We start from the raw sequence: 27,718 nt of genomic DNA on the forward strand, positions 1-27,718 counted from the left end.
TTGGAAACCTATTCCGGTGTTGTGTGCATGCACGCTTACAAAGAAGTGGTTTGTTTCACTTTTTTAATGGAACAAATTATATGATGAGGGAAGACTTTAGACTGATTTTCTTCTTCTCTGTCCTCCAAGATGACAGTGTGATGTTTGGCAGCTTCACTGGATAGTAAACCGTTGCTCCAGACTCCAGGCGTTGCTCAAGTGAGGATGGATCTCAACAGGTTGCTTGCAGTGATGATGCTTTCCTCGAAACAGCCACCTGGCTTTTAAGGAGCTGGATTAGGACTTCCAAATCGACTCCTGCCAGTTGTGAAGGAGAAACATCACTTGGATATGATCTGTTCTCTTGTATCTCCCCCTGCTCGTGAGTGGGGACTGGTTCACTAGAGGTGAGTGGGATACGGAGCAGATTGACCCCTTAGTTACCAGGCATTGCAGCTTTTGCTGAGTGATGCCTAAGGGACAGCTTGAGCTTCCTGCTTAGCATGAATTAGGTAAAACTAGATGAGTGATTTAACAATATCACACAAGTTCATAGCATTGGCCTCCTCCTGTTTGCTTGGACCTTTCTCAGATCAAACCTGAGAAGCTGCATTCTGTGGTGAGGCTGTATGTCTCTCTATTCAGAGATATGTAATGCTAGTTAGCGAAGTGCTGCTTTGAGCTGCAGCCATCTGACCTCTGAGGGTCAAGTCTCAAGGCTGGTAGTCCCTTCAGCAGAGTGGAATTAAATGAACTAGTTAGTTCGCTCAGATTCCTTCTCAGGTACCTTTGTTGTTTGGAGCTGGTTTGGGCCAGAATCTGCAGTCTCCCAGATTACTACTCAAGGGGCTGGAAGTAGCAGATGCTTTGGAATCTGTATGTCCAGCTTGCTGGTACATAAAGCATCTTCTAGCAGACTGTGGCCTCTTGCATCCTGTGAGTTGCAGCGTTAGGATTTGTTGGATACCTATGGATTGTCTCATGCTGAGATGCCAGAGGGAGCTGGCCTGTTCATGTGTCACTTGTGCAGTGGTGCTTCCTGGGCTCCCAGACGCAATCTGAGATACCCAGGCACTGCACTTGCATTAAATGAGCTCTGTTTTTCTGGCTCCAGCATTACCTAGGGTCTTTCTCAGCACCTGCTGTGTGGTGTACAGAATTATATCCTATGCTGACAGTTGAAGTTAATTCCTTACTGGGGCAAATAAAGGATTTCTCTATCTAAACAGTTGCTCCTGGCTCCCTACAGACTCACTGCTGGTGAATATTTTAGAATGGGCTATGCTAGGTTTGAGTTTTTTAAGTTCTCTTTGTGGCAGAGAGCAGCGCTAGGTTATTTTTACTGCAGTACTCTGCATCACATCTAACTAGAAATGTGAAGTAGCTGGTTTAAACAGCATGGTGCTGCATGTGTTTTTTGGCTTGTGTGACAAGTGTGAGCTAAGCCTGGCAAGCAAGGCTGAGAGTGGTGTGCTCTGTGTATCCAAAGCTGCACCGGCTTGACTCATATCAGCTGTTACATCGTCCCTTGAGTTAAGCCGTTACAACTTAGCGTGTCCTTTTCTACTTAAGTAAAAGCTAAGGCCTGGAATAAGCAAACGATTTCTAAAGCAAGATAGATGTAAAAGAAAGCAAGACCCAGAGAACTTTGCAAACTACCTGCAGTCACATGCTTTGTGGCTAGAAATCTGTTGCATAAGGACCTGGGATTCTGCTCTGTCCTGGAGTAGTTGGTGTAGGAAGCAGCATCGGCTTTATTGCACAGGTTCACAGAAATCGAAGTATCTGTGTTGTTCTTGCCTGTTGCTGTTGTAGTTGCCATGGGTTGGCTGTAGCAAAAAGGGTTTGGGGAATAGAGGAGCCTGGTTAACTGAGTTGAAAGGGAAAGAAACTGCTGTATTGATGGCAGAGAACTGGCTGTGGGAGAAGCTGACTGTCTTATTCAGTGCTGGCCTGTGGATCAGAGCAGTAGAGAATGTCCGTGTCAAATCCCTTCTTCCAGCTGTTCTGCAGTGCCTCTTGTTCTGCCTGTGATATCCTATCCTCTCAGCAGAGTGCACGTGCATCAAGTTCCCCTTTTAGTAGTGATGCCATTTGTGTTGCTAAATTTGAGATTGTCAGTGTTGCTATTCTAAACTCCTGTTTTCAGGGGGAGGGTATAGAAATCACCGGTTTAGAAAAACAATAATATATCTATTTTTTTAACTTCTTACTGTAGGACTGGTCCCAGGCTCAGCTTCGGTTCAGTGCTTAAATTCTTTTAGAATCACAGAATGGTTTGGGCCAGAAGGGACCTTTTTAAAGATCATCTTATCCACCCCCCCACCATCTTTCCATGAGTCAGGTTGCTTAAAGCCAGGGCTCAGTGCTGTGTCCTGTCCTGTTCAGTATCTTTATCAATGACCTGGATGAAGGCGTTGAATGTACCCTTAGCAAGTTTGCAGACAACACTAAGCTGGGAGGAGGTGTCAGTCTGCTTGAGGGCAGGGAGGCTCCAGAGGGATCTGAACAGGCTGAACTGATGGGCTGAGACCAGAGGTTCAAGAAGGCCAAATGTCAGGTCCTGCACTTGGGGCACAACAACCCTGTGCAGCTACAGGCTAGGGGAAGAGTGGCTAGAAAGCTGCCTGCAGGAGGAGGACCTGGAGGTGTTGATTGATAGACAACTGACCATGAGCCAGCAGTGTGTCCAGGTGGCCAAGAAGGCCAAGGGCATCTTGGCTTGGATCAGACACGGCGTGGCCAGCAGGGCCAGGGAGGTTCTTTTTTCTCTGGACTTGGCCCTGGGGAGACCGCTCCTCGACTCCTGGGGTCAGTTCTGGGCCCCTCCCCACAAGAAGGATGTTGAGGCTCTGGAGCGAGTCCAGAGAAGAGCATCGAAGCTGGTGAGGGCGCTGGAGAAGAAGTCTTACGAGGAGCAGCTGAGGGACTTGGGATTGTTTAGCCTTGAGAAGAGGAGGCTGAGGAGAGACCTCATTGCTCTCTGCAACTCCCTGAGAGGAGGTTGTGGAGAGGAGGGCGCTGGGCTCTTCTCCCAAGTGACAGGGGACAGGACAAGAGGGAATGGCCTCAAGCTCCACCAGGGGAGGTTTAGGCTGAACATTAGGAAAAGATTTTTCATGGAAAGGGTGATTGGGCAGTGGCAGAGGCTGCCCAGGGAGGGGGTTGAGTCCCCTTCCCTGGAGGGGTTTAAGGGCCGGGTGGACGAGGTGCTGAGGGCCATGGGTTAGTGATTGATGGGAATGGTTGGACTCGATGATCCGGTGGGTCTTTTCCAGCCTGGTGATTCTATGATTCCCGGCTCACAGGCTGATGCCCTGCTGGGAACAGGTAGAAGTGTTTATAACACAGATGTGCTGTGCTGCTGGAGCCCTGATTCCACAGAACAGGATTTTGCATTTGCCAAGTGGCCTTCTGTATCAGGCCTGAGCAATGGAGTTGTTCTGGAAGCATCAATGTCTCAGGAACATGTTTAAGAGACGTGGAATCTTGAGCGTGGGGGCAGACAGTGCAGCCTGTAGGAAAGCCCTGTGTGTTGTGTGGCTGTAAGGCAGGAGGTGATCTGCAGTAATCGTATACCTTAAGGTTTTTACTGGAAGTGTGATTAATCCTTTCACCCAATTGAGCAATTTAATAAAAGAAGGCATAGATTTCTCTTATCTCTCTTTTTTCCTTTAGTTTTAAAGAGCTGAAGATGACATTTGGAAGGCTAGTGGGATGTAGTTGAGGACCAGAGTTAGTTTCCCCTCCCCTTTCTTATTTGACTTGATTTCTGCGTCCTAGTAAACCCAGGTGGAAGACAACACGACCTACTTCCCAGATTGAAGCCAAGGTGAGCTGTGCTTCTGCAGAGACGTTTTTGTGTTGGAGTGTGGGCAGCAGCAAGAGGAAGGGCTGATGATTCCCTGCCTGTCTGTCAATGCTGGGATTCCCCTGCATGTGTGTTGTCAATGGGGCGCATGCGATTTATGATGTTGTATAAAGCCCAGTTTCATTATGTATTGGGAGCACAAGCTGTCTTTGTGTACTGCAGGCTGAGTCACCGCTGCCTCTCAGTGAATTTTGGTGATGATTATTGAGTGTGGGCAGATGCAGCCTACTCTTTATAGCAGCTCGCTTGTATTTTTTTTTAATGAAGTTTTAAAATTTTTATATTGCTTTGACATCTTTTTCTTTGAACAACTAATTTCTCCTGAGCCGAGTTCAGACGGAAGAGCCACTTTGTCACAGAAGGACTTTGCTTTGTCTCAGGAACTGACCACTTTTGGGAGGCTTTAGCATACTGTCTGTCATGGAGCGAGATCCTGTCCCGCCTGCTTCCTCATGTCCAAACCAAAATGAGTGGGTGATTTGAACCCAATCCTTCTGTTGTGATTTGACCTGGGGAGGGAGAGGGGAGAATGAGAGCAGAGAAGAGAATGAAGAACCAGAACACTGTGCGTGTTCACAAACGCGTGTTGCTGCTCCAGCCTCAAAGTTGCTTTTTCCCTTTAGAATTACTGCCCTTCCCGGGTCTCCCAAAAGCAGGGGACTGCCTTTACTTTGTCTCCCGCAGGTCACTGTCGAACCACGCCTGGGGCTGAGGTGGTTTGACTTCAGTTGAGCAGGGATGAGGGGTTTACAGAAGCAGTCCACCTTCTTGGCACTGCCTGGATGCGTGTGAAACCCTGTGTGTGCTTTTAATCAGGGAGTGCATGGATAGGACGATGGGGAACAGTTTGAAGCTGAAAGAGGGGAGAGTTAGTTGAGATCTTGGGAAGAAATGTTTTCCTGGGAGAGTGGGGTGAGTTGCCCTGAGAAGTCGTAGCTACCCCTACCCTGGAGGTGTTCAAGGCCAGGTTGGATGGGGCTTTGAGCAACCTGATCCAGTGGAGGGTGTCCCTGCCAACGGCAGAGGGATGGGACAGGGTGGGCTTTGAGATCCCTCGCAACCTAAACCATTCCAGGATTCTGTGATTCTCCATTGAGGGTGGGAGATGTTGCTGCCTGTTGTGACCTCGAGCAAGCAATACTTTAGTCAGGGGCTGAGGGATAAATGGCTTTTTAATGTGTGAAAGTTCATTGTATGTGGGATTGACTTCAGGTGCCATTATAAGCTTTTCAATATTAAATGTATAAAACTTTGAAATTAGACATTCTGAGGCTGTTGTGCGATTTATTCTTTCCGCAACTGCCATTCTGATAATATATATAAAATTAATAGGTCCCAAGGCAGCGGTTGGACTACTTTCATTACATCTTCCTTTAGTACCGTAAAGTAACATTACATGCTTTCCAGAAATAGTGGCTGGCAGTAAGAGCACTCGGCCTGCACCGTGGATAACTCGCGCCGCTCAGAGCCAGGTGTGCAAGTTTTATTTACTCAGCGGTGTCTGGTAACAACGCTGCCACACACCAGTGTGTGACCCTTGCTTGTGTAACATGTAAATAGGGACGGGAAAGCCTCAGCTTTGAGACCATGCAGGGAGAATCCTAAAATCGGAGCTAATGTAGCAGTTGTTGGTTTGCTTTGTAAATGCAGGTGTGTGTTCTGCAGCAACACGGGGCTCTTCTTGGCTGCCGGCAGCTGAAACAGGCAGAGGCTTTGCAGGATGCTCAGTGCTCATTCCTGTTCTCCGCTCCCTCGGTGGGAGCCCCCTCATGGAGTGGCTGGTCTACTGAAACATTTCAGCTATAGCACAGGTTTGTGTTTCTTTTTCTTCTCCCTGTAAAGCCTCTTTTCAGCATCTTGTGAGCAGCAGTTCACGTTTCACTTTAAATCTGATCACGTAGTTAAAACTGCATTGGTAGTTGAGTAACGTAACAGGACAGTTGCACCTCAGAGGAGCAGTCAGTGTTGCCTTGCAGTGTGCCAGTGGTTAGGACTGAGTAACACAGTTTTGTTCACCTTTGCTCTAATTTGGAGCAAAATACATTGTGGGAGATCTCTTTTGAAACCAAAGGAGCCACTTGTTTGTGATTTCCTCTTTACACCGGAGATTCCGTACCAGCAGGGATCAGCTTTGGCTGTTTGACTCGGTGGCCTTTTACTGACTTGACTTTTTTTGCGTTTATTCCCTCAAGTCTCAGGTTTTTTTTTAATAATATGTTTTATGAGAAAAACCCAAAATATTTATGGAAAGCTTCTCTGTACAGATTTGTTTGGGTTTGAATTAACTGTACATAGTATATTATCCCTCCTTACCAAAAATTTACTCTATATTTTCTCATTAGCAGCAGTTTCCTGTCTTAGAAGCACTTGGGAAACTGGTGTCATTGTTTGCAAGGAAGCAGGTAGAGGTTTGTGTGTTTCTGGTGGTGTTTTTTGAAACTTCTAGAAGGGAAAAAAAAGCAGCTGTCTGAGAATTTTCACAGGTTCTGCCAACCCTGGAAGGACCAGAGCAGCCCAGTTGCAAACTGGGGTAAAGGGTCTATCTGTGATCAAAGCTTCTTCATAATTAATAGTAAATGAGAAATGTGTGAGGCTCCATAGCTGAGAGGAGGAACGCTTGAATCAGATAGTGACCTTTCTGACCTTACTTAGATCACTTCTGCTGTGTCCTAATTCCTACCACAAAAATACGGTGACACCTACATTACAGACTTATTCAGGGACTTTGATGTTTTAGATCAGCGCAACGTTTGTTGGTTTTTAGTTTAACGTGCAGTTATTAATTCAGGAAAGGCAATGGAATCTGGAGAGAATGGTTTCCTGAGCTTTTTGTGCTTGTTGCCTAGCGGGGAAGTGGTGATGTCTGCACAGTATATGTATTTTTGTATATTACCGGTATTTTGTGGGATATAAATGTTGGGACGATTGGACAAATGATGAGTGGAAGTGTCTGAATTCAGCATAACTGGATTTAGAAGACAGCAGCGGAATAGAGAAAAGGGTTCAAACTTTCCCATTAGAAACACTTAGCGTTCATTTTGCTTTCACCCCCTAGTAGAAAACAGATCGTACAAAATCCATTCTGGAAGATCAGCCTCCGTCATCCAAGCTTTCTGGGCGCTTTCAGCTGAGCAGGACACCCCAGCAACGGACTCAACCTGCTGCCTGTGCTGCCGCAGAGGGGGTGGGTAGGTCTGCACGCAGGGCACCCACTCCCACCCACGTGTTTCTTGCTCCTCAGCGTGGAGGCTGCTTCTCTTTTTTGGGGTCTGCGCCTTGCTGCAGGGCTCTGATCCAGAAGGGGTAGCCCTGGTAGTTGTTGCTACGTTAATAATAATAATTATTTTGGATTCCCAATTTACAGGAGAAGCAAATAAACATCTGCCAGGATCAATACGTGGAGCTGGGTTGCTGCAGCACCTACGGGCTGCCTAGTTTGTTGACACATGTGCTTTAGTTCATGCCACCTCTCTCTGCTTTTCTCTCCTTCCCCTCCATTCCTCTGGCATCGGCGCATGTTCTATTTTTAAATTGTGCTGCGCTCTGTATTGCGGCATTTCTCTTCCTGAATTATTTATCAATGTTTGGAGCTGAATGGAGTGTGCTACTTTTTTTTTTTTTCCACTGCTCATTATTGCCCACGTGTCTGTTTTGAGCCATTGACAGATTTGGTTCATGTCAAATCACACTGGCCTCAGCTTGGAGAGGTGCTGGAGGGGATGATGGAGCTGGGTCGTAGCCTGTGCCAGTGTCGGATCATTCAGATCCGTGTGTGTTTAATGCTCTCCTTGCTGGGGCAGACAGGGTGGGGATGGTTGCCATGATAACACATCCTCAGCTGAGCCAGATTTGAATGGAAGGTTCCTTTTTAAAAATGAAAATAAAATAAAAATTCTTTTTTTACTGCCTGGAGACTGGCTTCAGCCTAAGAAGATGCCTCCACGCGCGTGTGTCTGCAGGCACGTGCAGAGGAGAAGACGGCATCAGAGGTTGACTCAAAGCTTCTTGTTAGGGGGCTGTTTAATTTTTACTTAGTAGAAAATGGTAATTTCTTCTACATTTAAAACTCTTCCCTGTTCCTCCCTGCCATGTCCACTGCAAGCACCCTTGTCCTTTGGAGATGGCAGCACAGCCTTTGCAAGATGTTTCATCTCTAGAAGGTTTTTCCAGTTACTTGCTAAACTTTGTTTGCCCTTCCCCTTTCTTCCTTGAGCATCTTGCAGCGTTTATTTCTCTTGCTATCCCTTTCTTTCCCCACCTTTTTTCTTCTGGCTCTCCTGTATCCCTTTGTCTTTGTTTTATCCCTCTGAGCTGACGGATTTAGCTACTCTGCATCCCTGCTGCTTCTGGACTTTCTTCCTAATGGAGCTGGGGAGTCTGCAGTCCTTCCACCCAGACAGGAGGTGGGAAGGGTCTGGCTGGAGGAAGGAGCTGCCTGGTCCCTTTGCAGCTAGAGTTGGTGACAGGGAGGACAGAGGCAGCAGCTTCTCCTGCCTCCCCTTCCAGGGAGTCAGTCCAGAAGTGTCTGCAACTAGAGAATTCGCTTGATGCTGTGTTCAGCTCCCACAATGGGAATGTTTTACTGGCATGGAGCTAGTGCTGTGCCTTCCTGCGTGCTGACTCATTGGTGACACGGGGCTTACTGTGCCTTGATGTCCTTGGCATAAAGCAGGGGGAGAATTTAGAGGACGAGGCAGCCCCAGGAATGGTTGAGCAACGTACTGGGCCCTGCATGGTTTGAAATGCCCAAGTGCAGCGGGTGCAGCTTGCTAGGAGCACAGTGTCTTTGAACAGCCGGCCAGCATGATGTTCTGCAGCGTGCGGTGAGAATGCTGCTGTAATTACTGTGAAGTTAAGGCTCTAAAGCAAGTGAAACCCAAATCTAGGGCAGTGTGCTTCTTCTGTTGCCTCTGAAGTGAATTACTGGTTCTCCTCATGATCTAATTTCCAAATTCTTCTCTCTCAGTTCAAGTGAGCTTCTTCAAGGGTTCTTGTTTTGTTTCTCTTCATTTCAGGAGGCCCCCAGCCCTGTTCTGGTGCTGGTTTAGGTACTGGGTCTATAAGAGTAGCAGGTTTGTGTGTGTTTGTGCAGCACCTGCAGAGACACTGATTCCTAGCAGCAGGGTGAGCTGAGGACAGGGTAGGCCAGGGACTTGACTGTTGAATGCTGCTTCTGTGGGCATAAGCCAAATTTGTCTCTTTTGTGGTAGGAGAAGCTATTTAGGCAGAGTTCTCGGTAGCCTGGGTTTCTCTGTCCTCCTCAGAATGTCATCCTCCTCGCTGCTCTCTGCCTTTGAGAGTCAAGTCTCTGCTGTGCGGGTGCTATTTTCTTCCTTCAGTCTAGACCTTGTCCCTTTATTGTAGCCTCATCAGGCCAAAGGTCTTCTCTGAAAAGAGAAACTTGCTAGTTCTAGGACTTCACGTGGGGAGGTCTTTCATGTGGTCATAGTCTTGATGAAGAATCCTGGCTGTTTTCCTCTCTCTTCCATTTGCGTGTCCCAGGGAAAAGGATGAATAAGACCAGAACATGCTTCTTTCAGCCACAGCTGTGGGAATTCTGCTTTCAGCTTTTCCATGGATGCTTGCTCTGGTTCTGGATGTTCATGGAGCCGCTTTCAGAGGATGCGCTAGAGTAGGTAGCTCCCAGCAGCACCATCCTGCAGTTCTCATCCTTCCCACTTCTTAACTCTAAACACAAGGAAGCCTTTATACTGTTTCCACGCTCTTGCAAAACAAATCAAGCCTATGGCCTGGAGGACTTAGGAAAGATCTTTGACTTGCCATGTGTGGTGGTTGTGTGTCTGCCTAAGAGCATTCCCTGTCCAAGCAGATTCTTTAGCTCAGATGCTTGATGTATGCCTGGCAGCACCCTGTAGTTGAGTCACATTAGGCAGCAGCTCTCTAAATCTCTCCTGCCGTCTGCATGCTCATGATGTCCTTGGAAGTGTGCGTTGTCTGGAGAGTGCGTTTCTACCTATGCACTTCAGTAAAGCTTGCTGCTTTGGTGCAATGAACAACCTCAAGAACACAGTTCTAACCTCAAGAACAGTCCGTGGTACAGTTTCTCTAGCTGTTTGAGGATTGCGTTCTGTCCCTCGTGCCCGTGGTGCTGTTCTGGCTGAGGTTGGCAGAAGTGAGAGCACCAATGTTCGACGCGCCTGCAGTGAGGTCTGATGAGACCTATAGCAACCTTCCAGTACCTGAAGGAGGCCTACAAGAGATCTGGGGAGGGACTTTTTGCAAAGGCTTGTAGTGATAGGACTAGGGGGAATGGCTCTAAATTGGAGAGGGGCACATTTAGACTAGACATAAGGAGGAATTTCATCACTATGAGAGTGGTGAGACCCTGGAACAGGTTGCCCAAGGAAGTTGTGGCTGCCCCATATCTGGAGGTGTTCAAGGCCAGGTTGGATGGGGCCTTGGGCAGCCTGATCTAGTGAGAGGTGCCCCTGCATCTTGCAGAAGGGTTGGAATTAAATAATTTTTAAGGTCCCTTCCAACCCAAACTAATCTATGATTCTATGAGGAGTCTGTCCCAGGCTCTTTTATTTTGTTTTTTCCCCTTTTTCTAAGGGGAGAGGGAGTTTTCTGGTCTGAGTGGCTGATTGAATGTGTTGAAGTCCCTTGGTAATCCTCTTCTCCCTTTCTGACTGGTGTAGGCGTCTGATACCAGGTGCCTGATCCAGGTCTGTCACCTGGGGGAGCCCAGTCCTGGGCTGATGGTGGGGGCTGCAGTGGTGCCATCCCACCAGTTTGATATCACAAGCCTTGACTCTTTTCCTCTGTTCCTGTGGGATTATATTCACTGCCCAATTGACTTGTCTTCTCGCAACGGAAGCTGAGCTGGGCAAATTACAGCCTCAGCTCATCTGATTTTTGTGTCTGCCAGGGAGGGAGGGAATACGGCTTGTACTTTGTATTTGGTTTGCTTTGCAATATTTCTGTGTTAGGCTTAGGTAGCTTCCCTGCAAGTTGGGAGCACAGACAATACCTAGAGCCGCTGCATCTTTCCCGTGCCCCGATTTCACTGGCCTAGTTTCATTGTGCGCGTGCACATATGTGCTCAGACACGCATGCGCATGGTACCGAAGCAAAGGGCTCTCCGGTGGGAAAGGCAGGAGCCCTCTCTGCAGGGTCTGACGGGCTCTGTCCAGGCTCCTGGTGAGGCTGACCCACTCTTCCTTCTCCTCCTCCTCCTCCCACCCAGGATTTACTGTGTCCCCATCTAAGGAGGAGGATGCGGCTTAGGAAATCCTCTCACACGCGTGCTTCACGCAGATGAAATGCTGCCGACTCACCGTGATGATGGGCAGTGGTGGCTGAAAGAGCTGGACGTGCCCGCAGGAGGCTGCATCTGTGCTGTCTGGGACCGGTGCTTGTGTCCTAGGGCTGGAAGGCTTTCTCACTCAGAAATCTGTCCTCGCTGAGCCATCTGCCAGGCATCCGAGTGCTAGAGTTCAGGTTTGCAGGCTCAGGCTCTTTTCTTTCCGTTTTAATGTTGATATTAAGAACTGACAGTGGGGTTTCAACAGAAGGTCCTAAGTTGATTGTATGTTCTTTTTCACTTAACATGCTCTGCCAGCTGGGCTGCTTTGAAAACAGGAAGACCTGGTAGAAGAGAAGAACAGCATCCAGAGTTCCCTTCTTTTATAGTTCTAATCTTGCCACTGCAGGGCTTCAGAGTAGAGGGTGCCAGCAACTGGCCTTAATGATCCTGGGTCAAAATGCAACAGATCACAGATGCTGCTTACTAGAATAAAGCGTTTTTAGTTTCACTACGTTTTGTGGAGGTTTTAAGGCTCTATGTGGCACAAAGATCCTTGGCCTGCACAAGGCGTGCAGGAGCGCTGCTCCTGGAGCTAACTCCTCTGTCTCTTTCTGTTGCTGCTTCATTCCCAAAGTAGCTGCTGGAGATTCTTCTGGGCTACAAACTCCAGGTTTGAAACTCCAGGAGCCTGCCTGGGTGTCTGGAATAGAAAAAGCCAAAACAGATGAGTTAAAAGGGGGGAACCCCTAATGGTGGGTTGTTAACCTAATCTCTGTCTGAATCTTGCAGCTTTGCTGGCTTCAGCTGCCACAGGGAGTCACTCTGAGCACATGCATTTTGCAGGGCGGGAGGGGCGTAACGCGATGTCCAGGCTGATTTCCCACTGAGCCATCCATGGAGCTGTTGCAAACACAGTCACTTGCTACCTCTCAGGGCTCGCTGTGCAGCAAACTGAGAAACTCATAGCAGAGCCAGCGAGCTCAGCTGAAGGCCATCCTCCTACAAGCTCGCGCTGCTCAGACAGTGGTGACTGTTTCTTCAAGAGCTTGGGAGATCAAGGTTCAGTTTCCTTGGACAGGCACTTTAATTTTAAAAGTATTTTGCAGAGTTGGGAGGAAAGAATTTGAAGTGGCCAGAAATAGGAGGCATGGAAGGAGATCGAATCCTTTGGATCTGTCTTTTCCTTGTGCTCTTCTGATGAGGAAATCTTGTATAATATCCACGAAGCCTTTGCATTCAGCTAATATGGGATCATTTAATTGTGACCCTTCACTTGCAAACACTGGTACAGCACTGCAAGTGACTTTTGTCTTATTAACCCCCATCTTGCCCTCTCTATCACTCGTTTCTCTGTGGTCCTTTAGCCATGGCACACCCTCTTCAAATGTCCACATTGCAGAAGCAAAGAGCTGTTTACTGCAGCCTGGATCACAGCAGGTTCATCAGGAAACAACAGCAGGCTAAGAACACACCTTTGCGCTGCGTGGACACGACAGGCTCGGTTCATGAGGCTCTTAAGCAGGTTAAGGCAGAAGCTCATGCATGCATTTAAACTTAAGTCCTTTGCAAAGCAGAGCTGTTTTACAAACTTCAACCTTGGTTTGCCATGGGGCTGAAACATAGAATCATAGAATCACCAGGTTGGAAAATTCCTCTTGAATCATCAAGTCCAACCATTCCTATCTGCCACTAAACCATGTCCCCGAGCACCTTGTCTACCTGTCTTTTAAATACCGCCAGGGATGGCAACTCAGCCACCTCCCTGGGCAGCCTGTTCCAGAGCCTGATGACCCTTTCTGTGAAAAATATCATATTGGGTTTCTGTTGTCTATCTCCTTTTTAAAAGTTTTATTGGACTGTTTCTTTGGCTGTAGCAAGGCATTGTTAAGAATAGACTGCATTAACTTAGCAAAAGTGGTAAAGGCAAGCCCTGAAGAGGCTTTACCAGCACAGCACTATGCTGTTTGTGGCGTGATGTCAGTTAAATCTGCATTTCAGTCTTTTTGCAACTGCCTCGCTTCAGCCTCTCCATCTCCTTGAGCCCAAAGCTGATACTGCCTTCTCATCTTCATCTCCTTTCTCTTCAAAGCTTTTGTCTTGAAGGCAGCTGCCCTGTGAACCCTGCTGTCTCTTGTTCTGCTGCCTGCTCCAGCGGTGCCAGAGCTTAGCCTGAGCAAGGAACCAGCTCGAGACCAGTTGCTGACTGAGCTGGCCACGTTTGAAGTCAGCACTTACCGTGCAAGAGTGCGCTCTCTTCAGCTCTGGCTGCACCTTGCGTAGGATGGGTCCCTGCCCCTCGGGAGCCATTAGCGCAGATGAAAAATGATGCTTACCTGCTGTTGACTAGTGTTAAAAGCTGTAGTTGGAAGATATCTGTAATCCGACAAGAAGCAACTTCTGAGCCCCGTGAGAGACAGAATGTGCTTGTTGATCTGTCACGGAGTCTGCTGGTGCACGATGCTCAGCAAGGCTGCCTTGTGTGCTTGAGAGCAAGTACGCAGAGAGGAGGCTTGGCTGCAGCCTGTGTGCCTCTTGAGTTGCTAGTGTTGGGATTAAAAACCCCTTTCTGGGGTAAATTTAATCAAGTGAGCAATTCAAAACCTCTCTAGGGCCATTTGCACTTCTTGCTTCCTGTCTCTGTCAGTATTTAATCTCTAATAAATCAGCAAGAGAAAAATAACTGAATTGAAATGAAACCATTAACAAATGGACCCCTTGTAAACCTGATGGCAACAGTGATAGGAGGGAACCCAGGCTGCCTGTAACCTACCTCAGCACACGCTGGGCGTTCTGCAGCGTAGTCCATGTACTTGATTTTTTTTCTGGGAGACGCCGCTGTTTACCGTGGTTACTCTTCTTTGCTCCTGCACTTCTATTTGTGTTGCTCTAATGCCTGGCAGGGGAAAGATGCTGTGTCTTTAAAGCGTTCCCAGGGCTGTGCGGAGGCAGTTCCATTGAAGTATTTGAATGAGAGCAGAAGGGGGGTGTGCATGTGGCTATTGGCAGAGCTGCCTGTGACATCCTTCTGAACAGCTGGGCTCTGCTTTGCTTCAGAGCTGATTGTCAGAGCAATTAGCTTGCTGTAGCAGCAGCAAAGATCACTAGCATTTTATGCAGGGTTGAGAGCTGGCAGGGGCATCTAAGAAGCAATATTGCCTTGGCAAAATTCCTTTTGAACTGGTCATGGCAATGAAGTCTCCATTGAAATTGAGAAACAGATGACTTGCTGAGAGTGCAAAACCACCACGGTAAGTTTATTTTTAGAATAAGTCTTCAATTATTTTGGGCTTGAGAAAGATTGACCAGAGACTTCTCTTTTCCTCTCCCTGTACTCCCACTGTGCAAAATACAGGATAGGTATAAGAGCAAGAGGGTGTATCAGGGATGGGGACCTGACATCATTCATCTCTGGTAAGTGACAGGGTTTCTGCTTCTTAATGGGGTTAACTGAAAATGGTGCTGTGCTAAAATGAATATGTGGCTCTGTAATCCCATTCAGGACTTGAGAGTGTGAGGTGAGCTTTCTCCTTCCTCTTTTTGCGACGTTGGGGATGCACCTACAGGAGACGGGGAATCCCCGATAAGCGTGATGTGCTCTGCCATGTCATTAAGGAGTTCCCCGACACGGTCTTGTGGGTTTACGCAGCTTGCTCCTGGGTAGTTTCTCTTCATTTTGAAAAGACAAAATCCTCTCTGCTTTTCTGCTGTGTTATGTTTTAAAAGGTTTACTTGTTTGAAGCTGGCAAGTTGATGAGAAATTTTGCCTAGTTAATTGTCTATGTGCCATATGATGTTTTCAGGTTAGCTTGGGCAGGTTGGTGTTGTGTGGGACTATATTTATGTTCACATATGTGTTAATCCCCTTTTTAATTATTTTAAACCTGTCACTGGGTTTGGTTTTAGTGGAATGAGGACTCTGGATTGCCTTTACCTCTTCAAACATGTTTGTAATCCAGTCTTGTCTAAAAGCCAAGATACTGGAAATTATGCTCGCTTATCAGAGATATAGTGCTAGGAGTTGATTTTCTTGAACTTGTATCAGCCAGTTACTGTACTGCAGGACGTTCGTTCAGGTGCAATGGACCTGTTTTCTTTTACTTTGTCTTGAAGCATCACGTGTGGCTTGAGGCTCTGCAAACAGCAGCAACAGCAGCTGCAGTGAGTGGCGAGAACTTCGGTAGGTGAAGGCTAATTTCATCTTGCAGAAAACTGTGGGAAGGGGAATTCCTTATCTGCTCTTCAGACTCCCCCTTCACTGTCAAGTCCAGGTTTTGCAGCTGGCACCCAAGAGACAAAGTTGTTTGGTTTTTTTCCCTTTTACTCATGGCTGCTCCCTTTGTTCAAATCAGTTTCTGGATCCCACCTAGAAAACAGCCACACTGTCTTTTATTTGCTGCGTACCCCTTGGCTACTGAGCGTGTCAAGCGGCTCGGTATCCTCTACCAGCATGATGAGAAGCAGGAGCATCAGCCTTGGAAACAGAAAAAGGGATATAGATAGCAGTCCTACTTTCTGTCCTCCTCCCAGGAAGGTTTGCCAGCCTAGGTTAGCTCCAGAGTGGTAAGCTGGGCTGAGGATTGCCTTGCACACTCAACCTTGCACAACTCAACTCTTGTGCCTCTGACTAGCACAGGCACAAGAGAAGGGTGCAAGCAGGAGAAGGAGAGCTATTGCTAATGGGCATTTTTTTCTGAGCCTGGTTGCCACCTCTGTATCTGCAGGCATTTCTTACCTGATGTGATATTTCATAGAATCACTTGGTTGGAAAAGACCCACAGGATCATCGAGTCCAACCATTCCTATTTCATTATGGATAGGTTCAGGAGGAAGGAATTCTGCCTGGGCTTCTCTGAAAGGACTAGGATGTGAGTCAGTGGGAAGCGTGTCAGGGTTTTCCTCCAAGCCATGGGAGGGTTAACAGTTCATTCCTGTTCAATGCTGTCCTATTGCATCTTGACACTGTAAAAAGTAGGTGGATAATTCCTTGCTAGCTTTTCAGGAAACCCCTGTGGTGGACAGCCCTCATTAATTGTTGCTGGGAAACTGCTTTGACGTCACAGGAGCAGTTCCCTCTGCTTCGGATGATTACAGGAATAGCTCATGATGAGGAAAGGAAAACTGATCTAAAACAGAGAAGGGAACTCTCTGACAGAGATTCTCATCTCAGATTTATCTTTTCTTTCTCCCACTGTTCTGCCTGGGGACCCTCAGAGGAACTGTCCGCACAAAAACCGACAGCTCAGGGTTTGGACCCAGCATGAGCCTTTCCTTCTCCAGAACTGTTTGTATTGATGGCTTCTGTGGTCCTTTTACTTTTTAACTATTGGCTGGTTGGTTTGATTTTTCTCCCTGAGATTTTGTAAACGAGGGGTGAGAAGGTTCTTGCTTGGCTTTACTACAGTTCCCAAAATAAAAGGAAAAGAGAAGAGGAGCATCATGTTCTGTTATGTTTGGGTTTTAATATCGAATAAATAATATCTCCTCAGACTGACAGAGGGCAGAGGACTGAAAATGGCTGTTATTGCTGCCAGCTTTAGGCTAAGAGAACTGATAAGCCTGAGACTATTTAAACTCACTTCCTCCAGTATCATTTGAACTCTCCTTCTTTGCAGACCCTCCTGTGGTGTTTGTGCTGTAGGTTCCTTTCTCACAGTGTTGTCCTATCTGTCCAACTGGTTGGCTTTTATGAGGCATGTAGAGCTGTGGGCATCTAATAACTAGCAGGAATTCTGTCTCTCTTTTTTCCGCGTCTACAAAATAGGTGTAAGCACAGTTTACCCATCCAGTTTAAAGTGCTTAAGTGATTTTTGTACCCAGCGGTGCTGTAGAGCAGCGAAGGACATCCTGGCTTGCTGATGGAGCTGGGTCTTTCCCACTAGGGCTTTAGAGGGTTTGAAATGCAAGTGAACTGTCTTACAAAGAGAGTTGAGATTGAGGCGCTGCAGTGGTGAGACGGACAGGACACCCCTGTCAGTGTTGAGCAGGCACTGCAAACATCTCCATTCTCCTTTCCTTGTTAGGAACAACATGAAAGCCATTCTGGTGTACAGTACCATGGCAATCAATAACAGATGTGTTATTTTTAACAATTTGTTGTGGTTGCACACTTGTATCTTCATGTAATACCTCCCTCCACACACCATTTTCTCCTCTTGATGCATATAAAAAGGAAACATGCATCAAAAGTCAAGCAGTTAGCGTAGTCAGGATGGGGAGCAGGCTTTCCGTGGGGCGTGGGGTCTTTACAGCCTCTGGCTTGGGTGCTGAACTGAATTATCTTCCCCAGGAGATCTCTGTCCCTTCTCCTCTCAGTGTTGGTTGATGTGACGAGGATCGTTCCAAATATTATGCCTGGGGCTGGCAGGACATGCTGGATGTGCCGGGATACCCTCTTAACTGTAGTAGAGAATCCCTCCTTGGTTTGATACTTTCTTCCATTCTGAAGAATCAAGAGTTCTGTTATAAATGGAAGTTACCTCCTTTGCTAGTGAAATTCAGCTGCCTCTGATGTAGAAACTAGCAATTTAAGTTGCACCAAAACAACAGTGTGGCCTTTGGGGCAAGAGGCCAAGACCTGTCTTGAGTGGGAGCATCTGGAATCTGAAGAGGGGAAGAAATTAATTGTCCTGCTGTGAATTTTTCTATCCTGAGACAAGTGCAAAAGGTTCCACCATGAGCATTTTATTCCACAAGAGGCTGGATCTCGACACAGCAGGTACCAGGTTTAAAAGTGCAGAATTCCCTGCAGAGCATGTGGAGGCATCGGGTAGGTGGCTGCATGCATTCATGTTGTTGACATGTTTCAAGAGCATCTTCTGTTTCCTTCCCTTGCAGGGAAGAACGAACACCTCTTCCACTCCTAAAAGGACTCCTGCCTTCCATGTGCTGCCCAGGGCACTGTGTTGCTTGCTTTACAAGATCTGATGACGTTTCTGTCTTAGGCCTAGAGGTCGTTCTTCCCATCCTGTAAGAGGGCCTCATTCTCATGTTGGTGATGAAATGAAAAGCAACCATGAGTTGAGTTTAAGTGACTTTTTCCTGATTGTTTGGTTCAATGGAAGTCATGTGGTGGAACTCTCCTCCTGCCTGGAGCCCATCTGTGTGGCAGGCAATTACCTCTGCTGTGTGCCCCCTTCGCAACAGCTGCTCTACCTTATGTGTTCTGATTTAAGTGGCGCTTTTTGTTATATCTTCTGCTGATATACTCATTTTCAATGAAAACTGCTCCATGTGTCTAGGCCTACTCCATCACGTCTAGGCAAGATGGGTTATTTTAGCAGCAAGTCTCAGACTACAGTAATGTCAGTGTTTACCTATCCCTGGGGTGGTGTGGTCCCAAAGGCTTTGATAAGGGAGGCCCTGCTGCGTATCATAGAATTACAAGGTTGGAAGAGACCCACCAGATCATCGAGTTCAACCATTCCCATCAATCACTAACCCATGTCCCTCAGCATCTCATCCACCCGTCCCTCAAACCCCTCCAGGGAAGGGGACTCAACCCCCTCCCTGGGCAGCCTCTGCCACTGCCCAGTGACCCTTTTCATGAAAAATTTCTTCCTAATGTCCAGCCTGACCCTCCCCTGGTGGATCTTGAGGCCATTCCCTCTCGTCCTGTCCCCTGTCCCTTGGGAGAAGAGCCCAGCTCCCTCCTCTCCACAACCTCCTTTCAGGGAGTTGGAGAGAGCAATGAGGTCTCCCCTCAGCCTCCTCTTCTCCAGCCTAAACCCCCCCAGCTCTCTCAGCCGCTCCTCTTCTTCTCCAGCCCCCTCCCCAGCTTCCTTGCTCTTCTCTGGACTCGCTCCAGAGCCTCAACATCCTTCTTGTGGGGAGGGGCCCAGCACTGACCCCAGGATTCGAGGAGCGGTCTCCCCAGGGCCGAGGCCAGAGGGAGAAGAACCTCCCTGGCCCTGCTGGCCACGCCATGTCTGATCCAAGCCAAGATGCCCTTGGCCTTCTTGGCCCCCTGGGCCCCTGCTGGCTCCTGTTCCACCAACACCCCCAAGTCCTTGTCCTCCAGGCAGCTCTCCAGCCAGACTTCTCCTAGGCTGTAGCACTGCATTGGATTGTTGTGCCCCAAGTGCAGGTCTTGCTTCTGTGCCTGCCCTGGGGACTGCAGTGCTGCCTGGTATTTTGAGATCCCTGGATAGAGCGAGTGATTCACAAAGGTGAGGAAGTGGAGCTGCTCCGTGGAGGTGGCAGCCTGTTATCAAACATGCAATGAGTCTTCAGCCTTGACGCGCCCTTCCTGAGGCAGCGCTGGAAAAACCCTGGTGCTACAGCACGTGTCCTGCTGACTGCCTTCCCAGGGGCAGGCTTGGCTGTGACACGGCATTCTGGAAGGAAACATTGAGTCCTGTGCAGGTGGAAATGACAAGCTATTAAAGCTTGGCTTTTTAAAGCCCGTGGCTAAAGCACACTATCTCCTTGATTCTCCTTTTCCTTGGATGCCATCGCACCTTTATTGTTCTGGCACACTTGGTTCCTGGGTGTCACATGAAGATGATTTTGACAGTCCTGACTCTAGTTGTGTCACACTCTTGGAGTACAGGAATAGCAGGTTGATACCTAGCCTGATTTTTATTCTTGCCTTGATTGAGGGAGGTAACAAAATAACTGATTATTTCCTCCCCCTGAATCTGTCTTGTGGTTTGAGGTGTTCTACACAATGAAATCGGTGCATGTGCTGCATAACAGAGCTGGTGCCGTGCTGATCATTCAGATGCTCCCTGCCACACACCTGCTGGCCATGGTGCCTTTTAACAGGGCTTGACAGTGCCAGTGCTTGCTAACAGCCTTTTTTAAAGGTATTTGAAATTAAGAGGAGTTCTAGGATTACATCTCTTCTCCAGGCCAAATTTCTACATTCAGCCTGAGGCACGGAGGTTAACCGTGGCTGCCGCAGCTGGGCTGTACCGGCACCGATCTCTTCCTTGGGATTGTGGTCGGTGGAACTGGCCACATCACCCTTAAGTTTACACCCCTCCACCAAGTGGGCAGTGGCTCCGCAGAGGCGCAGGGTTGGGTCCCTCCGCAGGGATTCTCATGTCGCAGCCCCTTGAATCTTAAGTTGCCATTAGAATCTGAAGTTGCTGCAGCCACTTGCTCAGCAAATATGAAGTAGAGCTTGATATGGGGGCTTCCCTCAGTATGGGTAAAGTCACTTTAATGCTGTTAGCTTACACTCCTTGGAAATATTTGGGAGGGATGTGCTGGAGCCCACCTGATATTCTGCAGAATTGACTGTGGGCATTCTCTCACCTGTATTTCCTCTCTCCTTGCTCACATAAAGTTATTTCTTCCCTTTCCACCTGAAGTTAAACCCTCCCATCTGCATCATAATTTCACTTCTTTGATGTAATGTGGGGGTGGAGATTAAGATTTAAAGCAATGACTAAGCACTGGGGGCCTGTGCGCTGTGCAGTCAGATACGTCCAGCCTCCTGATTCTTTTTTTTCTTCTTGGCTGAGTTTTGCAGGAACTGTGTGGTGGTGAGGAATTAAACCCTTCTCCTCAGCTGACACTAAAAATAGCAATGGAGAGCATTCAGGAGAGGTTGCTTCTGTGGCTGATAAGGTTGCAGCTTGAGTGTCCCTCGTGTGGTTTCACGGCTTCCTCACTGAATTATTGCTGGCTGTAGCTTAGAGCTTGTTACCACTGGCAGGGAGCTGTGTTCTGCAAAGGGAGGGAAAGGGAACGTGCCCAAAAGGCTCTTTACCTGTTTATTTTCAAGCTGAGGCTGCAGACTTTTCAAAGGATGCTGGGGATGCCCCAGTCAGCAATGTTGGTTGGCAGTTTACATTTGCAGAGCAGACCGAGAGCCCAAATGGAGCCTAGCAGGGAGATGTTTCAGGAGCTACGTGGCCTTGGTTGGTCCTGCTAGCAAAGTCTTTCGTTACAGCCTCTTGCTGCATTTGGTATAGGTGTACTTATAATACAGCAAAAGTTTTATCAGCTGCTGTGCCCTGGCAGAAAAGGAGAAGAAAGAAGCCTCTCTGAAGAATCCCTTGGTGCATAGGGAGCCTTGCGCCACCTGCCTTAGTCAGTAGAACTGAGGAGGCTTTAATGCCTTGAATTTGCAGCACCCTCTCCACCTCACCGCCTCCACTTTTTCCTGTGAAAACCTTTTTCTGCAGCAGAGGCTGTGCTGGGAAAGGGGAGCGAGGAGGGGGAATCTGAATCACCCCTCAATGTGTCTGGTTGCTGCTAGCAATAGAGCCTGTTGCCATGGAGCTGTGATTCCCATTGGCTGACCTGGAAGCCAATGAGCAAATTGTTGGTGGGAGCATCATCATGGAGCCTTGCAGGAGGCACTTACTCGTTGATACCTGATGCTAATGCTAAAGCCTTGCACAGAAAGGTGAAGTGAAACACTCAGGTGCTGGAAAAAGGGCACTACTTTCCCCTTTCCCTCTTACAGGCTGGTTTCTTAGCTTTAATTACACCAGCAAACCTCCCAGTGCTCAGAATCAACTTTGATCTTCCATTGGAGCAACACAGTGGGGACTGTCCTGCCCACCAGTGAATCACCAGCTTCAGGATGTTTATTTCTGAGCTCCTAGAGCACCTTAACTCTGCTTAGCATGTGATTGGATGTATTTTGGTTTTAGGTATGCTTTATTTTTTCTAACCAACCTGAGGATGGAGAAAGCTGCTGCTGCTGAGGGTTTCCTCTTGGCTGCGAGGCTCTGCAGCCTTCTCTGGGGAAAACTCGTTTCCATTAACGTTGATGACCTGGGCAGAGTCTGAGATTTTTACTCTGCCCTGTTGAATGCCTTTTGTAATGTGTCTTAGAAAGGAAAAAAAGCGTTGGTTAATAAACCCAGGGAGGGCATGGAGGGGAAGCAAGTCAAGATTTTTGTCTCTGAAGCAAATTGTGAAGCCTGGTCAAGAAGACTGTAAGCACACAGACTTGCTCCTGTGGTCATGGCTTGGACATGGACTAAGAAAGTGGAGCCCACTCATGCTTGTTTCCTTTCCCCCTGAAAGCTGAGAGGAAGCTTAACTCCCTTGCATGGTGGGATGAGCTCCTTCTGATACCTCCATCCTCTTGCAGCACAGGACCGTGTACGTAGGCAGCTACAGCCAAGCAGCCATATGGCTCCTTTGCACCCTCATTTAGCTCGCAGGAGCGTGTCTGTACTCCGAGAAACAAGGCCAGGAAGAGAGTGTATTTAGCAGCAGGCTTCCTGCCTTTCCCAGATTTGCTGCTGGATCCATCCTGGCAGTAAATGCGGAAGTTTCTTGCTTTTATTCCCTGCCTAACCAGGAGCAGCTGCTGCCTGCATTCTCATGGCTTGGTAACTGTGTGTCATGTGTAGCGAGAGGGTGGAATTCAGTGTGAAGAGGTGGATGTAAATCTGTCCTGGCTACGCTTTCACCTCACCCTTGTGGCCGACACGCACCAAGTGTTCACGCTGTCACTGCCTTGACCAACCTGCTTGTGTTGCCAGCCTCCAGGCCCCAACAAAATCGTCAACGGCAGCTCAACTCCTTCTCTTGCTCCATCTTTCTGTTTTCTGACACAGATTTTTGTGACTTCCCTAATGTTGCATGTATGTAATCTTTTCATCTCCCTGGCAGGGCACTGATCGCTTCCACCCACCCCACCGCGTCCTCTGAACTTCCCCTTTCTCCGCAAGCCGCTGTCTGTCACAGCGGATCATGTCTGCACTCCCTCACTGCATCCCACGTCTGTCCTGGGGGAGCAAGGCTGATTCATTCATACGGAGAAGAAACCTCCTCTCGAAAGCATCACTGCTGAGAAGCACTAGCAGAACACAGATCTTCTTTGGATTTTATGTGCAGAGAAATATCCTGGAGGCCTGCTGTCAGGGAGGGAAGCTTTATCAGGAGGGGCAGCCTGCAAATCTCAGTGCAGTGGCTCTGCGTTGCCTTTTCTGGAAGAGGGGAGGGAAAAGTGATGATATTCCTCATGTTGTGACGTCAGTGTTGCGCTGCAGTATGATGAGAAAAGATACATTTGCCCTTCTCAGATTTGACTGAGGTGCTTGGCTTGGGCATAAAAACTTGTTATAGGGTGTGTTGCAAAGAGAATGAGCAAAAAACCTGCTTCTTTATAATAATGCAGAAATTCCCCCTTTAGATAGGTGTCATGTGTGCAGTTCAAGTGCCTCCTTCTGCCTCCCTTCCCCAGCTCTACAGATCCTCCTGGACTGGATACAAAGCTGGAGCATGGAACATTCTGGGGAGAGGGGAGGCAGAGTTTTTCCATCTTCACTGCCTGCATATTCCAAACTCCCACTAAGGCAGCTGACGTGCAAATCAAGCAAGTGCTCCCTCTTCCTTTTCTGACCTAGTTCCTGGCAGAGGCTCTCAGCAGAGCACAACTCCCTCCTGTGGGGCTCACCGCCCCCTGTGTGTGCTTGCTCTAAACCTGGGAGCTCTGTTCCTTTTGATACCCAGTCTGTCAAGAACAGACCCCTGTGGCTGGAGGATGGATACCTCAGTGATTCCTGAGGGAAACTTTCCCCCAGGGGTGTTCCAGGAGGTGCCTGCCAATGGGATCATCTGTGGTGCTGCCTGCTGTCCCGTGACCTGGGTCCAGAAGGGGGAGGGAGCAGCAAGTGATCTGTGTAGTGCAAGGATCTGCGCTGAGTAGCATTCAGAACAACAGACTGAGATGCTCTGATCTCCTCCACTTGGTGTTTGACACCACGTGGATGCTTAGAAGTTGTTAGCAGCTGGAAGGGAAAGGTGTTTGCAGCATTGGCCTGCAAGGCTGAGGTTGCAGTGGACTCCTCTCTGCTCCTTTTCTGTAAGAAGCTGTGGATGGCAGCTGGGCTCTGCCAGGAGGCACCGGTTTGGTGTGGGCAAGCCAGCTTGGTAGCATGAAGGATGTTGAGGCTCTGGAGCGAGTCCAGAGAAGAGCGATGAAGCTGGTGAGGGGCCTGGAGAACAAGAAGAGCAGCTGAGAGAGCTGGGGGTGTTTAGGCTGGAGAAGAGGAGGCTGAGGGGAGACCTCATTGCTCTCTGCAACTCCCTGAGAGGAGGTTGTGGAGAGGAGGGAGCTGGGCTCTTCTCCCAAGGGACAGGGGACAGGACGAGAGGGAACGGCCTCAAGCTCCACCAGGGGAGGGTCAGGCTGGACATTAGGAAAAAATTTTTTCATGGAAAGGATCATTGGGCACTGGCAGAGGTTAAGTCACCTTCCCTGGAGGGGTTTAAGGGATGGGTGGTCGAGGTGCTGAGGGGACATGGTTTAGTGATTGATGGGAATGGTTGGACTCGATGATCCGGTGGGTCCTTTCCAACCTAGTGATTCTATGATTCTATGTCCATGCTGGGTAGAAGGAGCCTGGCTCAGCAGTGCAGTGTGCACGCGGATCTTCCTGGCTGTGTTTGTTCAGCATCACCCCTCAGGTGAGGATAGAGCCTGCTGGCCTAACGTGTCCCAGCATCTTCACGCTTTCAGGTGTACAATGTAGGAAGTTGCTTATGGAATTTGCAGTGGGTTTCTTGTAACCTTCCTGCTTCAGAATGAGTAGACGTGAACAGTGGCTGGGGTCCTTCAGCAGATCTCTCTAGTGAGAAATGCCTTATTTTCATATATCGCTAAGATGCGTCCGCTTGCCTGTATCACCCCACAGCATCCAAGTCACTCTCTTACAGATACGTGTGTCTGCCTTGAAACATACTGGTTCCTGTGCATAGACTGGACAGTACAGCCCCGTCAGCTTTATCTGTGCCAGCTTTTTTTTTTGCTTTCCCTGCACCTTTTTCCCGTGAATATTCTGGGATCGGGGGGGTATTTGCCCCAAGACCTCCCAGTGCTGCTTAGTCATCAAGTCCTTGGGTTAAATAACTTTTTGCTTTCCCGGTTCTCCCATCTGTGACTGAACTGACAGCAGTGAGTGAGAGGAAAGCTCATCGTAAGTGTTGAGCAGGCGATGATAGATGTGACGGAAAAGCAACGTGACCATGGCTTCTTCTCACTGAGATCCAGTGCAGTGCTGGCATCTTGGCTTGTATCAGAAACTGCGTGGCCAGCAGGGCCAGGGAGGTTCTTCTCCCTCTGGACTCGGCACTGGTGAGACCGTTCCTGGAATCCTGGGGTCAGTTCTGGGCCCCTCACCACAACAAGGCTGAACATTAGGAAAAAATTTTTCACGGAAAGGGTCATCGAGCACTGGAACCGGCTGCCCAGGGAGGGGTTTAAGGGATGGGTGGACGAGGTGCTGAGGGACATGATTTAGTGTTTGATGGGAATGGTTGGACTCAATGATCCGGTGGGTCTTTTCCAACCTGGTGATTCTATGATTCTCCCAGGTGCACTCGCTGTGTGGTGCTGTGGTTTCTCTGGCTGCAGCCTTGCCATGGGGACTTGCCTGTAGGACACAGTGTTTTCCATCCGCAACAGGGCATCTGGGTGCCTTAACAAGTTTTGCAAATCCCTGTAAGAATCCATGAGCCACAAGCAGTTGATTGCGCTCTCTCACTGTATCCGTAACCGTTTCCAGTAGCTGCAATAAGAGTCAAATACATGTTTAATGTTCAGCAGCCCCGTGAAATAAAGGGGAATGAGGTTGAGTTAGTTAATGAATATCAGCAGTTCTCATGCAGAGCCAGGAGTACTTAAATCTGTGAGATCTGACTCTTTCTCAGCCATGTTCTGCCGAAGTACTGAATAAAACAAGTTGTTAAACATCAGCTGTATTTTCCAGTGCACCGGGCCTTTTATTTGAGACTCTCAAATTTGGGTTTCCCCTTTTCTTTTTGCAAACTCATCTCAATGTGCCTGCTTTTATGCAGCCTCCTTGTCTGCCGTCAGGATGGACGTTGGGTTCTGCGCAGGCAGTGTTGCTACAAGCCTGTTTCTCAGTACCAGGATCCCTCTGCAGTCCTGCGTAAGCTGGTTTAGCCTTCACTCAAGCTCGGAGGCCTGCTTTGAGTTAGCTGAGAGGACTGACATTTCAATTTTAGACAATCAGTTTGGGATTAACACTTAATTTGATGAATGGATACGTGACATGTTCATTGCTCCTGTTTAAAACTGTCAGCAGAGTGAGGCACATGGTGCTGCTCTGTCTGGATTCTGCTCTAATTCAGAGCTGGTTTCAGGGACTCTGTGGGCTGCCTGTGTTCTTGCTAATCAAAAGGAAGCAATTAAATGCGACTTTGTCAGGAAGCGTTATTTTTTCTTCTTAGTCTGCAATTTAACTGTTATTGTTTGACTCCCACTTTTCCTGAAGTATCGAACCGTAGGCAACTGCGAGAAGATATTACATGGAAAGAACCAAAGCAATATCTTGGGTACAAGGCTATTTTCTCCCTGAACGTATGACTAATTACAAGAAGGGCTGGGCTGGGATTTGGGAGGAAAATGCAGTTTTGTTGGTTTTGTTTGGCCTAGGGCAGAGTGCACCTTCTCTGGTTGCGTGAGTTTATTTCACCTACTGAATTCCCTGTCTCTAGATGTTTTCTAGCATTAGGACTGCCCTCAGTGTCTCCCTGGCATCAAAGAAGTTAGAGGGCAGAGTGCTGGCGTCGGAGGACCTTTGTTCAGGCCTGCTAGAGTCTCCAGAATTCTGAGGAGAATCCTGGAGCTCCTATAAGGTCCTCCTAAGGCAGGTGCTGCAAGGGGATGAGTGGGTGGGTTGTTACTGGAGTGCTTGTTCTGGGGTCTTTGTACACAAGTTGATTTGCAAAGAAGTTACAACCTCTATATGCAAGAGTTTGTGTTCCAGACAGAAACTCTCTCCGCTTCCCGAGTCCCTTCTACCCATTCTGTCATCTCTTCTGACAGGTGCCTGTTGCTGCGTCGTAGGGCTCTGAAGATGTCAAGCAGCAGCACAACACAGGAGTCTCTGGAAATAATGAAGGAGTCTGAAAAAAAGCTGGTCGAGGAATCTGTGAATAAAACCAAATATGTGTCCAGGTCACCAAGCAAGGAGGAGGTGGAGAAGGATGTGGGGGAGGAGGTGAGCGTGCGCCAGGAGTCTCAGGTAAGCGTGCAGACAAGTGGATAGTCTCTTCCACCAGCTTGCAAAGCCGAGCCTCTCTTTCCCCTTGGCAAACACAGGATAGCAGCTCTGCCTTCTGAAAGAGGTTGAAGCCTGTGCTACCACCTCCAAAGGAGATACGATACCATACAGACTGTGTTGTTCACGGGCTTTTCTCTTTAGCTGAATCTGTTCTGCTCAGAGTGGAATGATTTAAAATTCTTTGAGCCTAGGAGAAAATGGGATGGCGTGCTCCTGGGAGCACTTGTGTTCAGTACCCAGGTTCTAGTCCCATGGTTGTTACCTCTCCCTCTTATTCTTTTCTTTGACCTAAGGATTAGTAAATGACTTAATGTGAAGTGCTGGCATCCCAGGAAAAGCTTCGTTTCAGGACTGGTGCTTGGCCATTGCTTTTCTCCTGTTAAAAATGCTCAGACAGGAAGTGAATGTTTTGGGATTTCATTTCCATGAAGAAAAAAAATCTGTGCAAGCATCATTTGGAAGGTGCGGGGAGTCATTCCTGCTGCGTTTTTGGCTTAGTGTTGAGCTTGAAGGAATGCCCACCCTCAACAACCTGATGAATGCTTCTGCATTTAAAGCAGCACCAAATTTAAATCTGGCAGCAGATTTGTTCAGCCACTG

At 48.2% G+C, this 27,718-nt stretch overlaps 1 protein-coding gene across 7 annotated transcripts in view; it reads left to right on the forward strand.

The window, feature by feature from the left end:
- Positions 1-27,718, forward strand: part of R3HDM2 (R3H domain containing 2) — a 56,663-nt gene that overhangs the window by 3,453 nt on the left and 25,492 nt on the right. For 6 of the 7 annotated variants that reach the window (XM_069879647.1, XM_069879649.1, XM_069879651.1 and 3 more), the window contains exon 2: positions 26,881-27,079. In XM_069879647.1, the coding sequence (XP_069735748.1) occupies positions 26,912-27,079 (168 nt within the window). In that variant the 5' untranslated portion in view covers positions 26,881-26,911. Of the gene's footprint in view, positions 1-368; positions 387-26,880; positions 27,080-27,718 lie in introns of those variants that run through there. The other variant, XM_069879648.1, reaches the window with a different exon arrangement.

Source organism: Phaenicophaeus curvirostris, chromosome 38 (assembly GCF_032191515.1).
Source record: "Phaenicophaeus curvirostris isolate KB17595 chromosome 38, BPBGC_Pcur_1.0, whole genome shotgun sequence".
In the NCBI taxonomy this organism is placed as follows: Eukaryota; Metazoa; Chordata; class Aves; order Cuculiformes; family Cuculidae; genus Phaenicophaeus; species Phaenicophaeus curvirostris.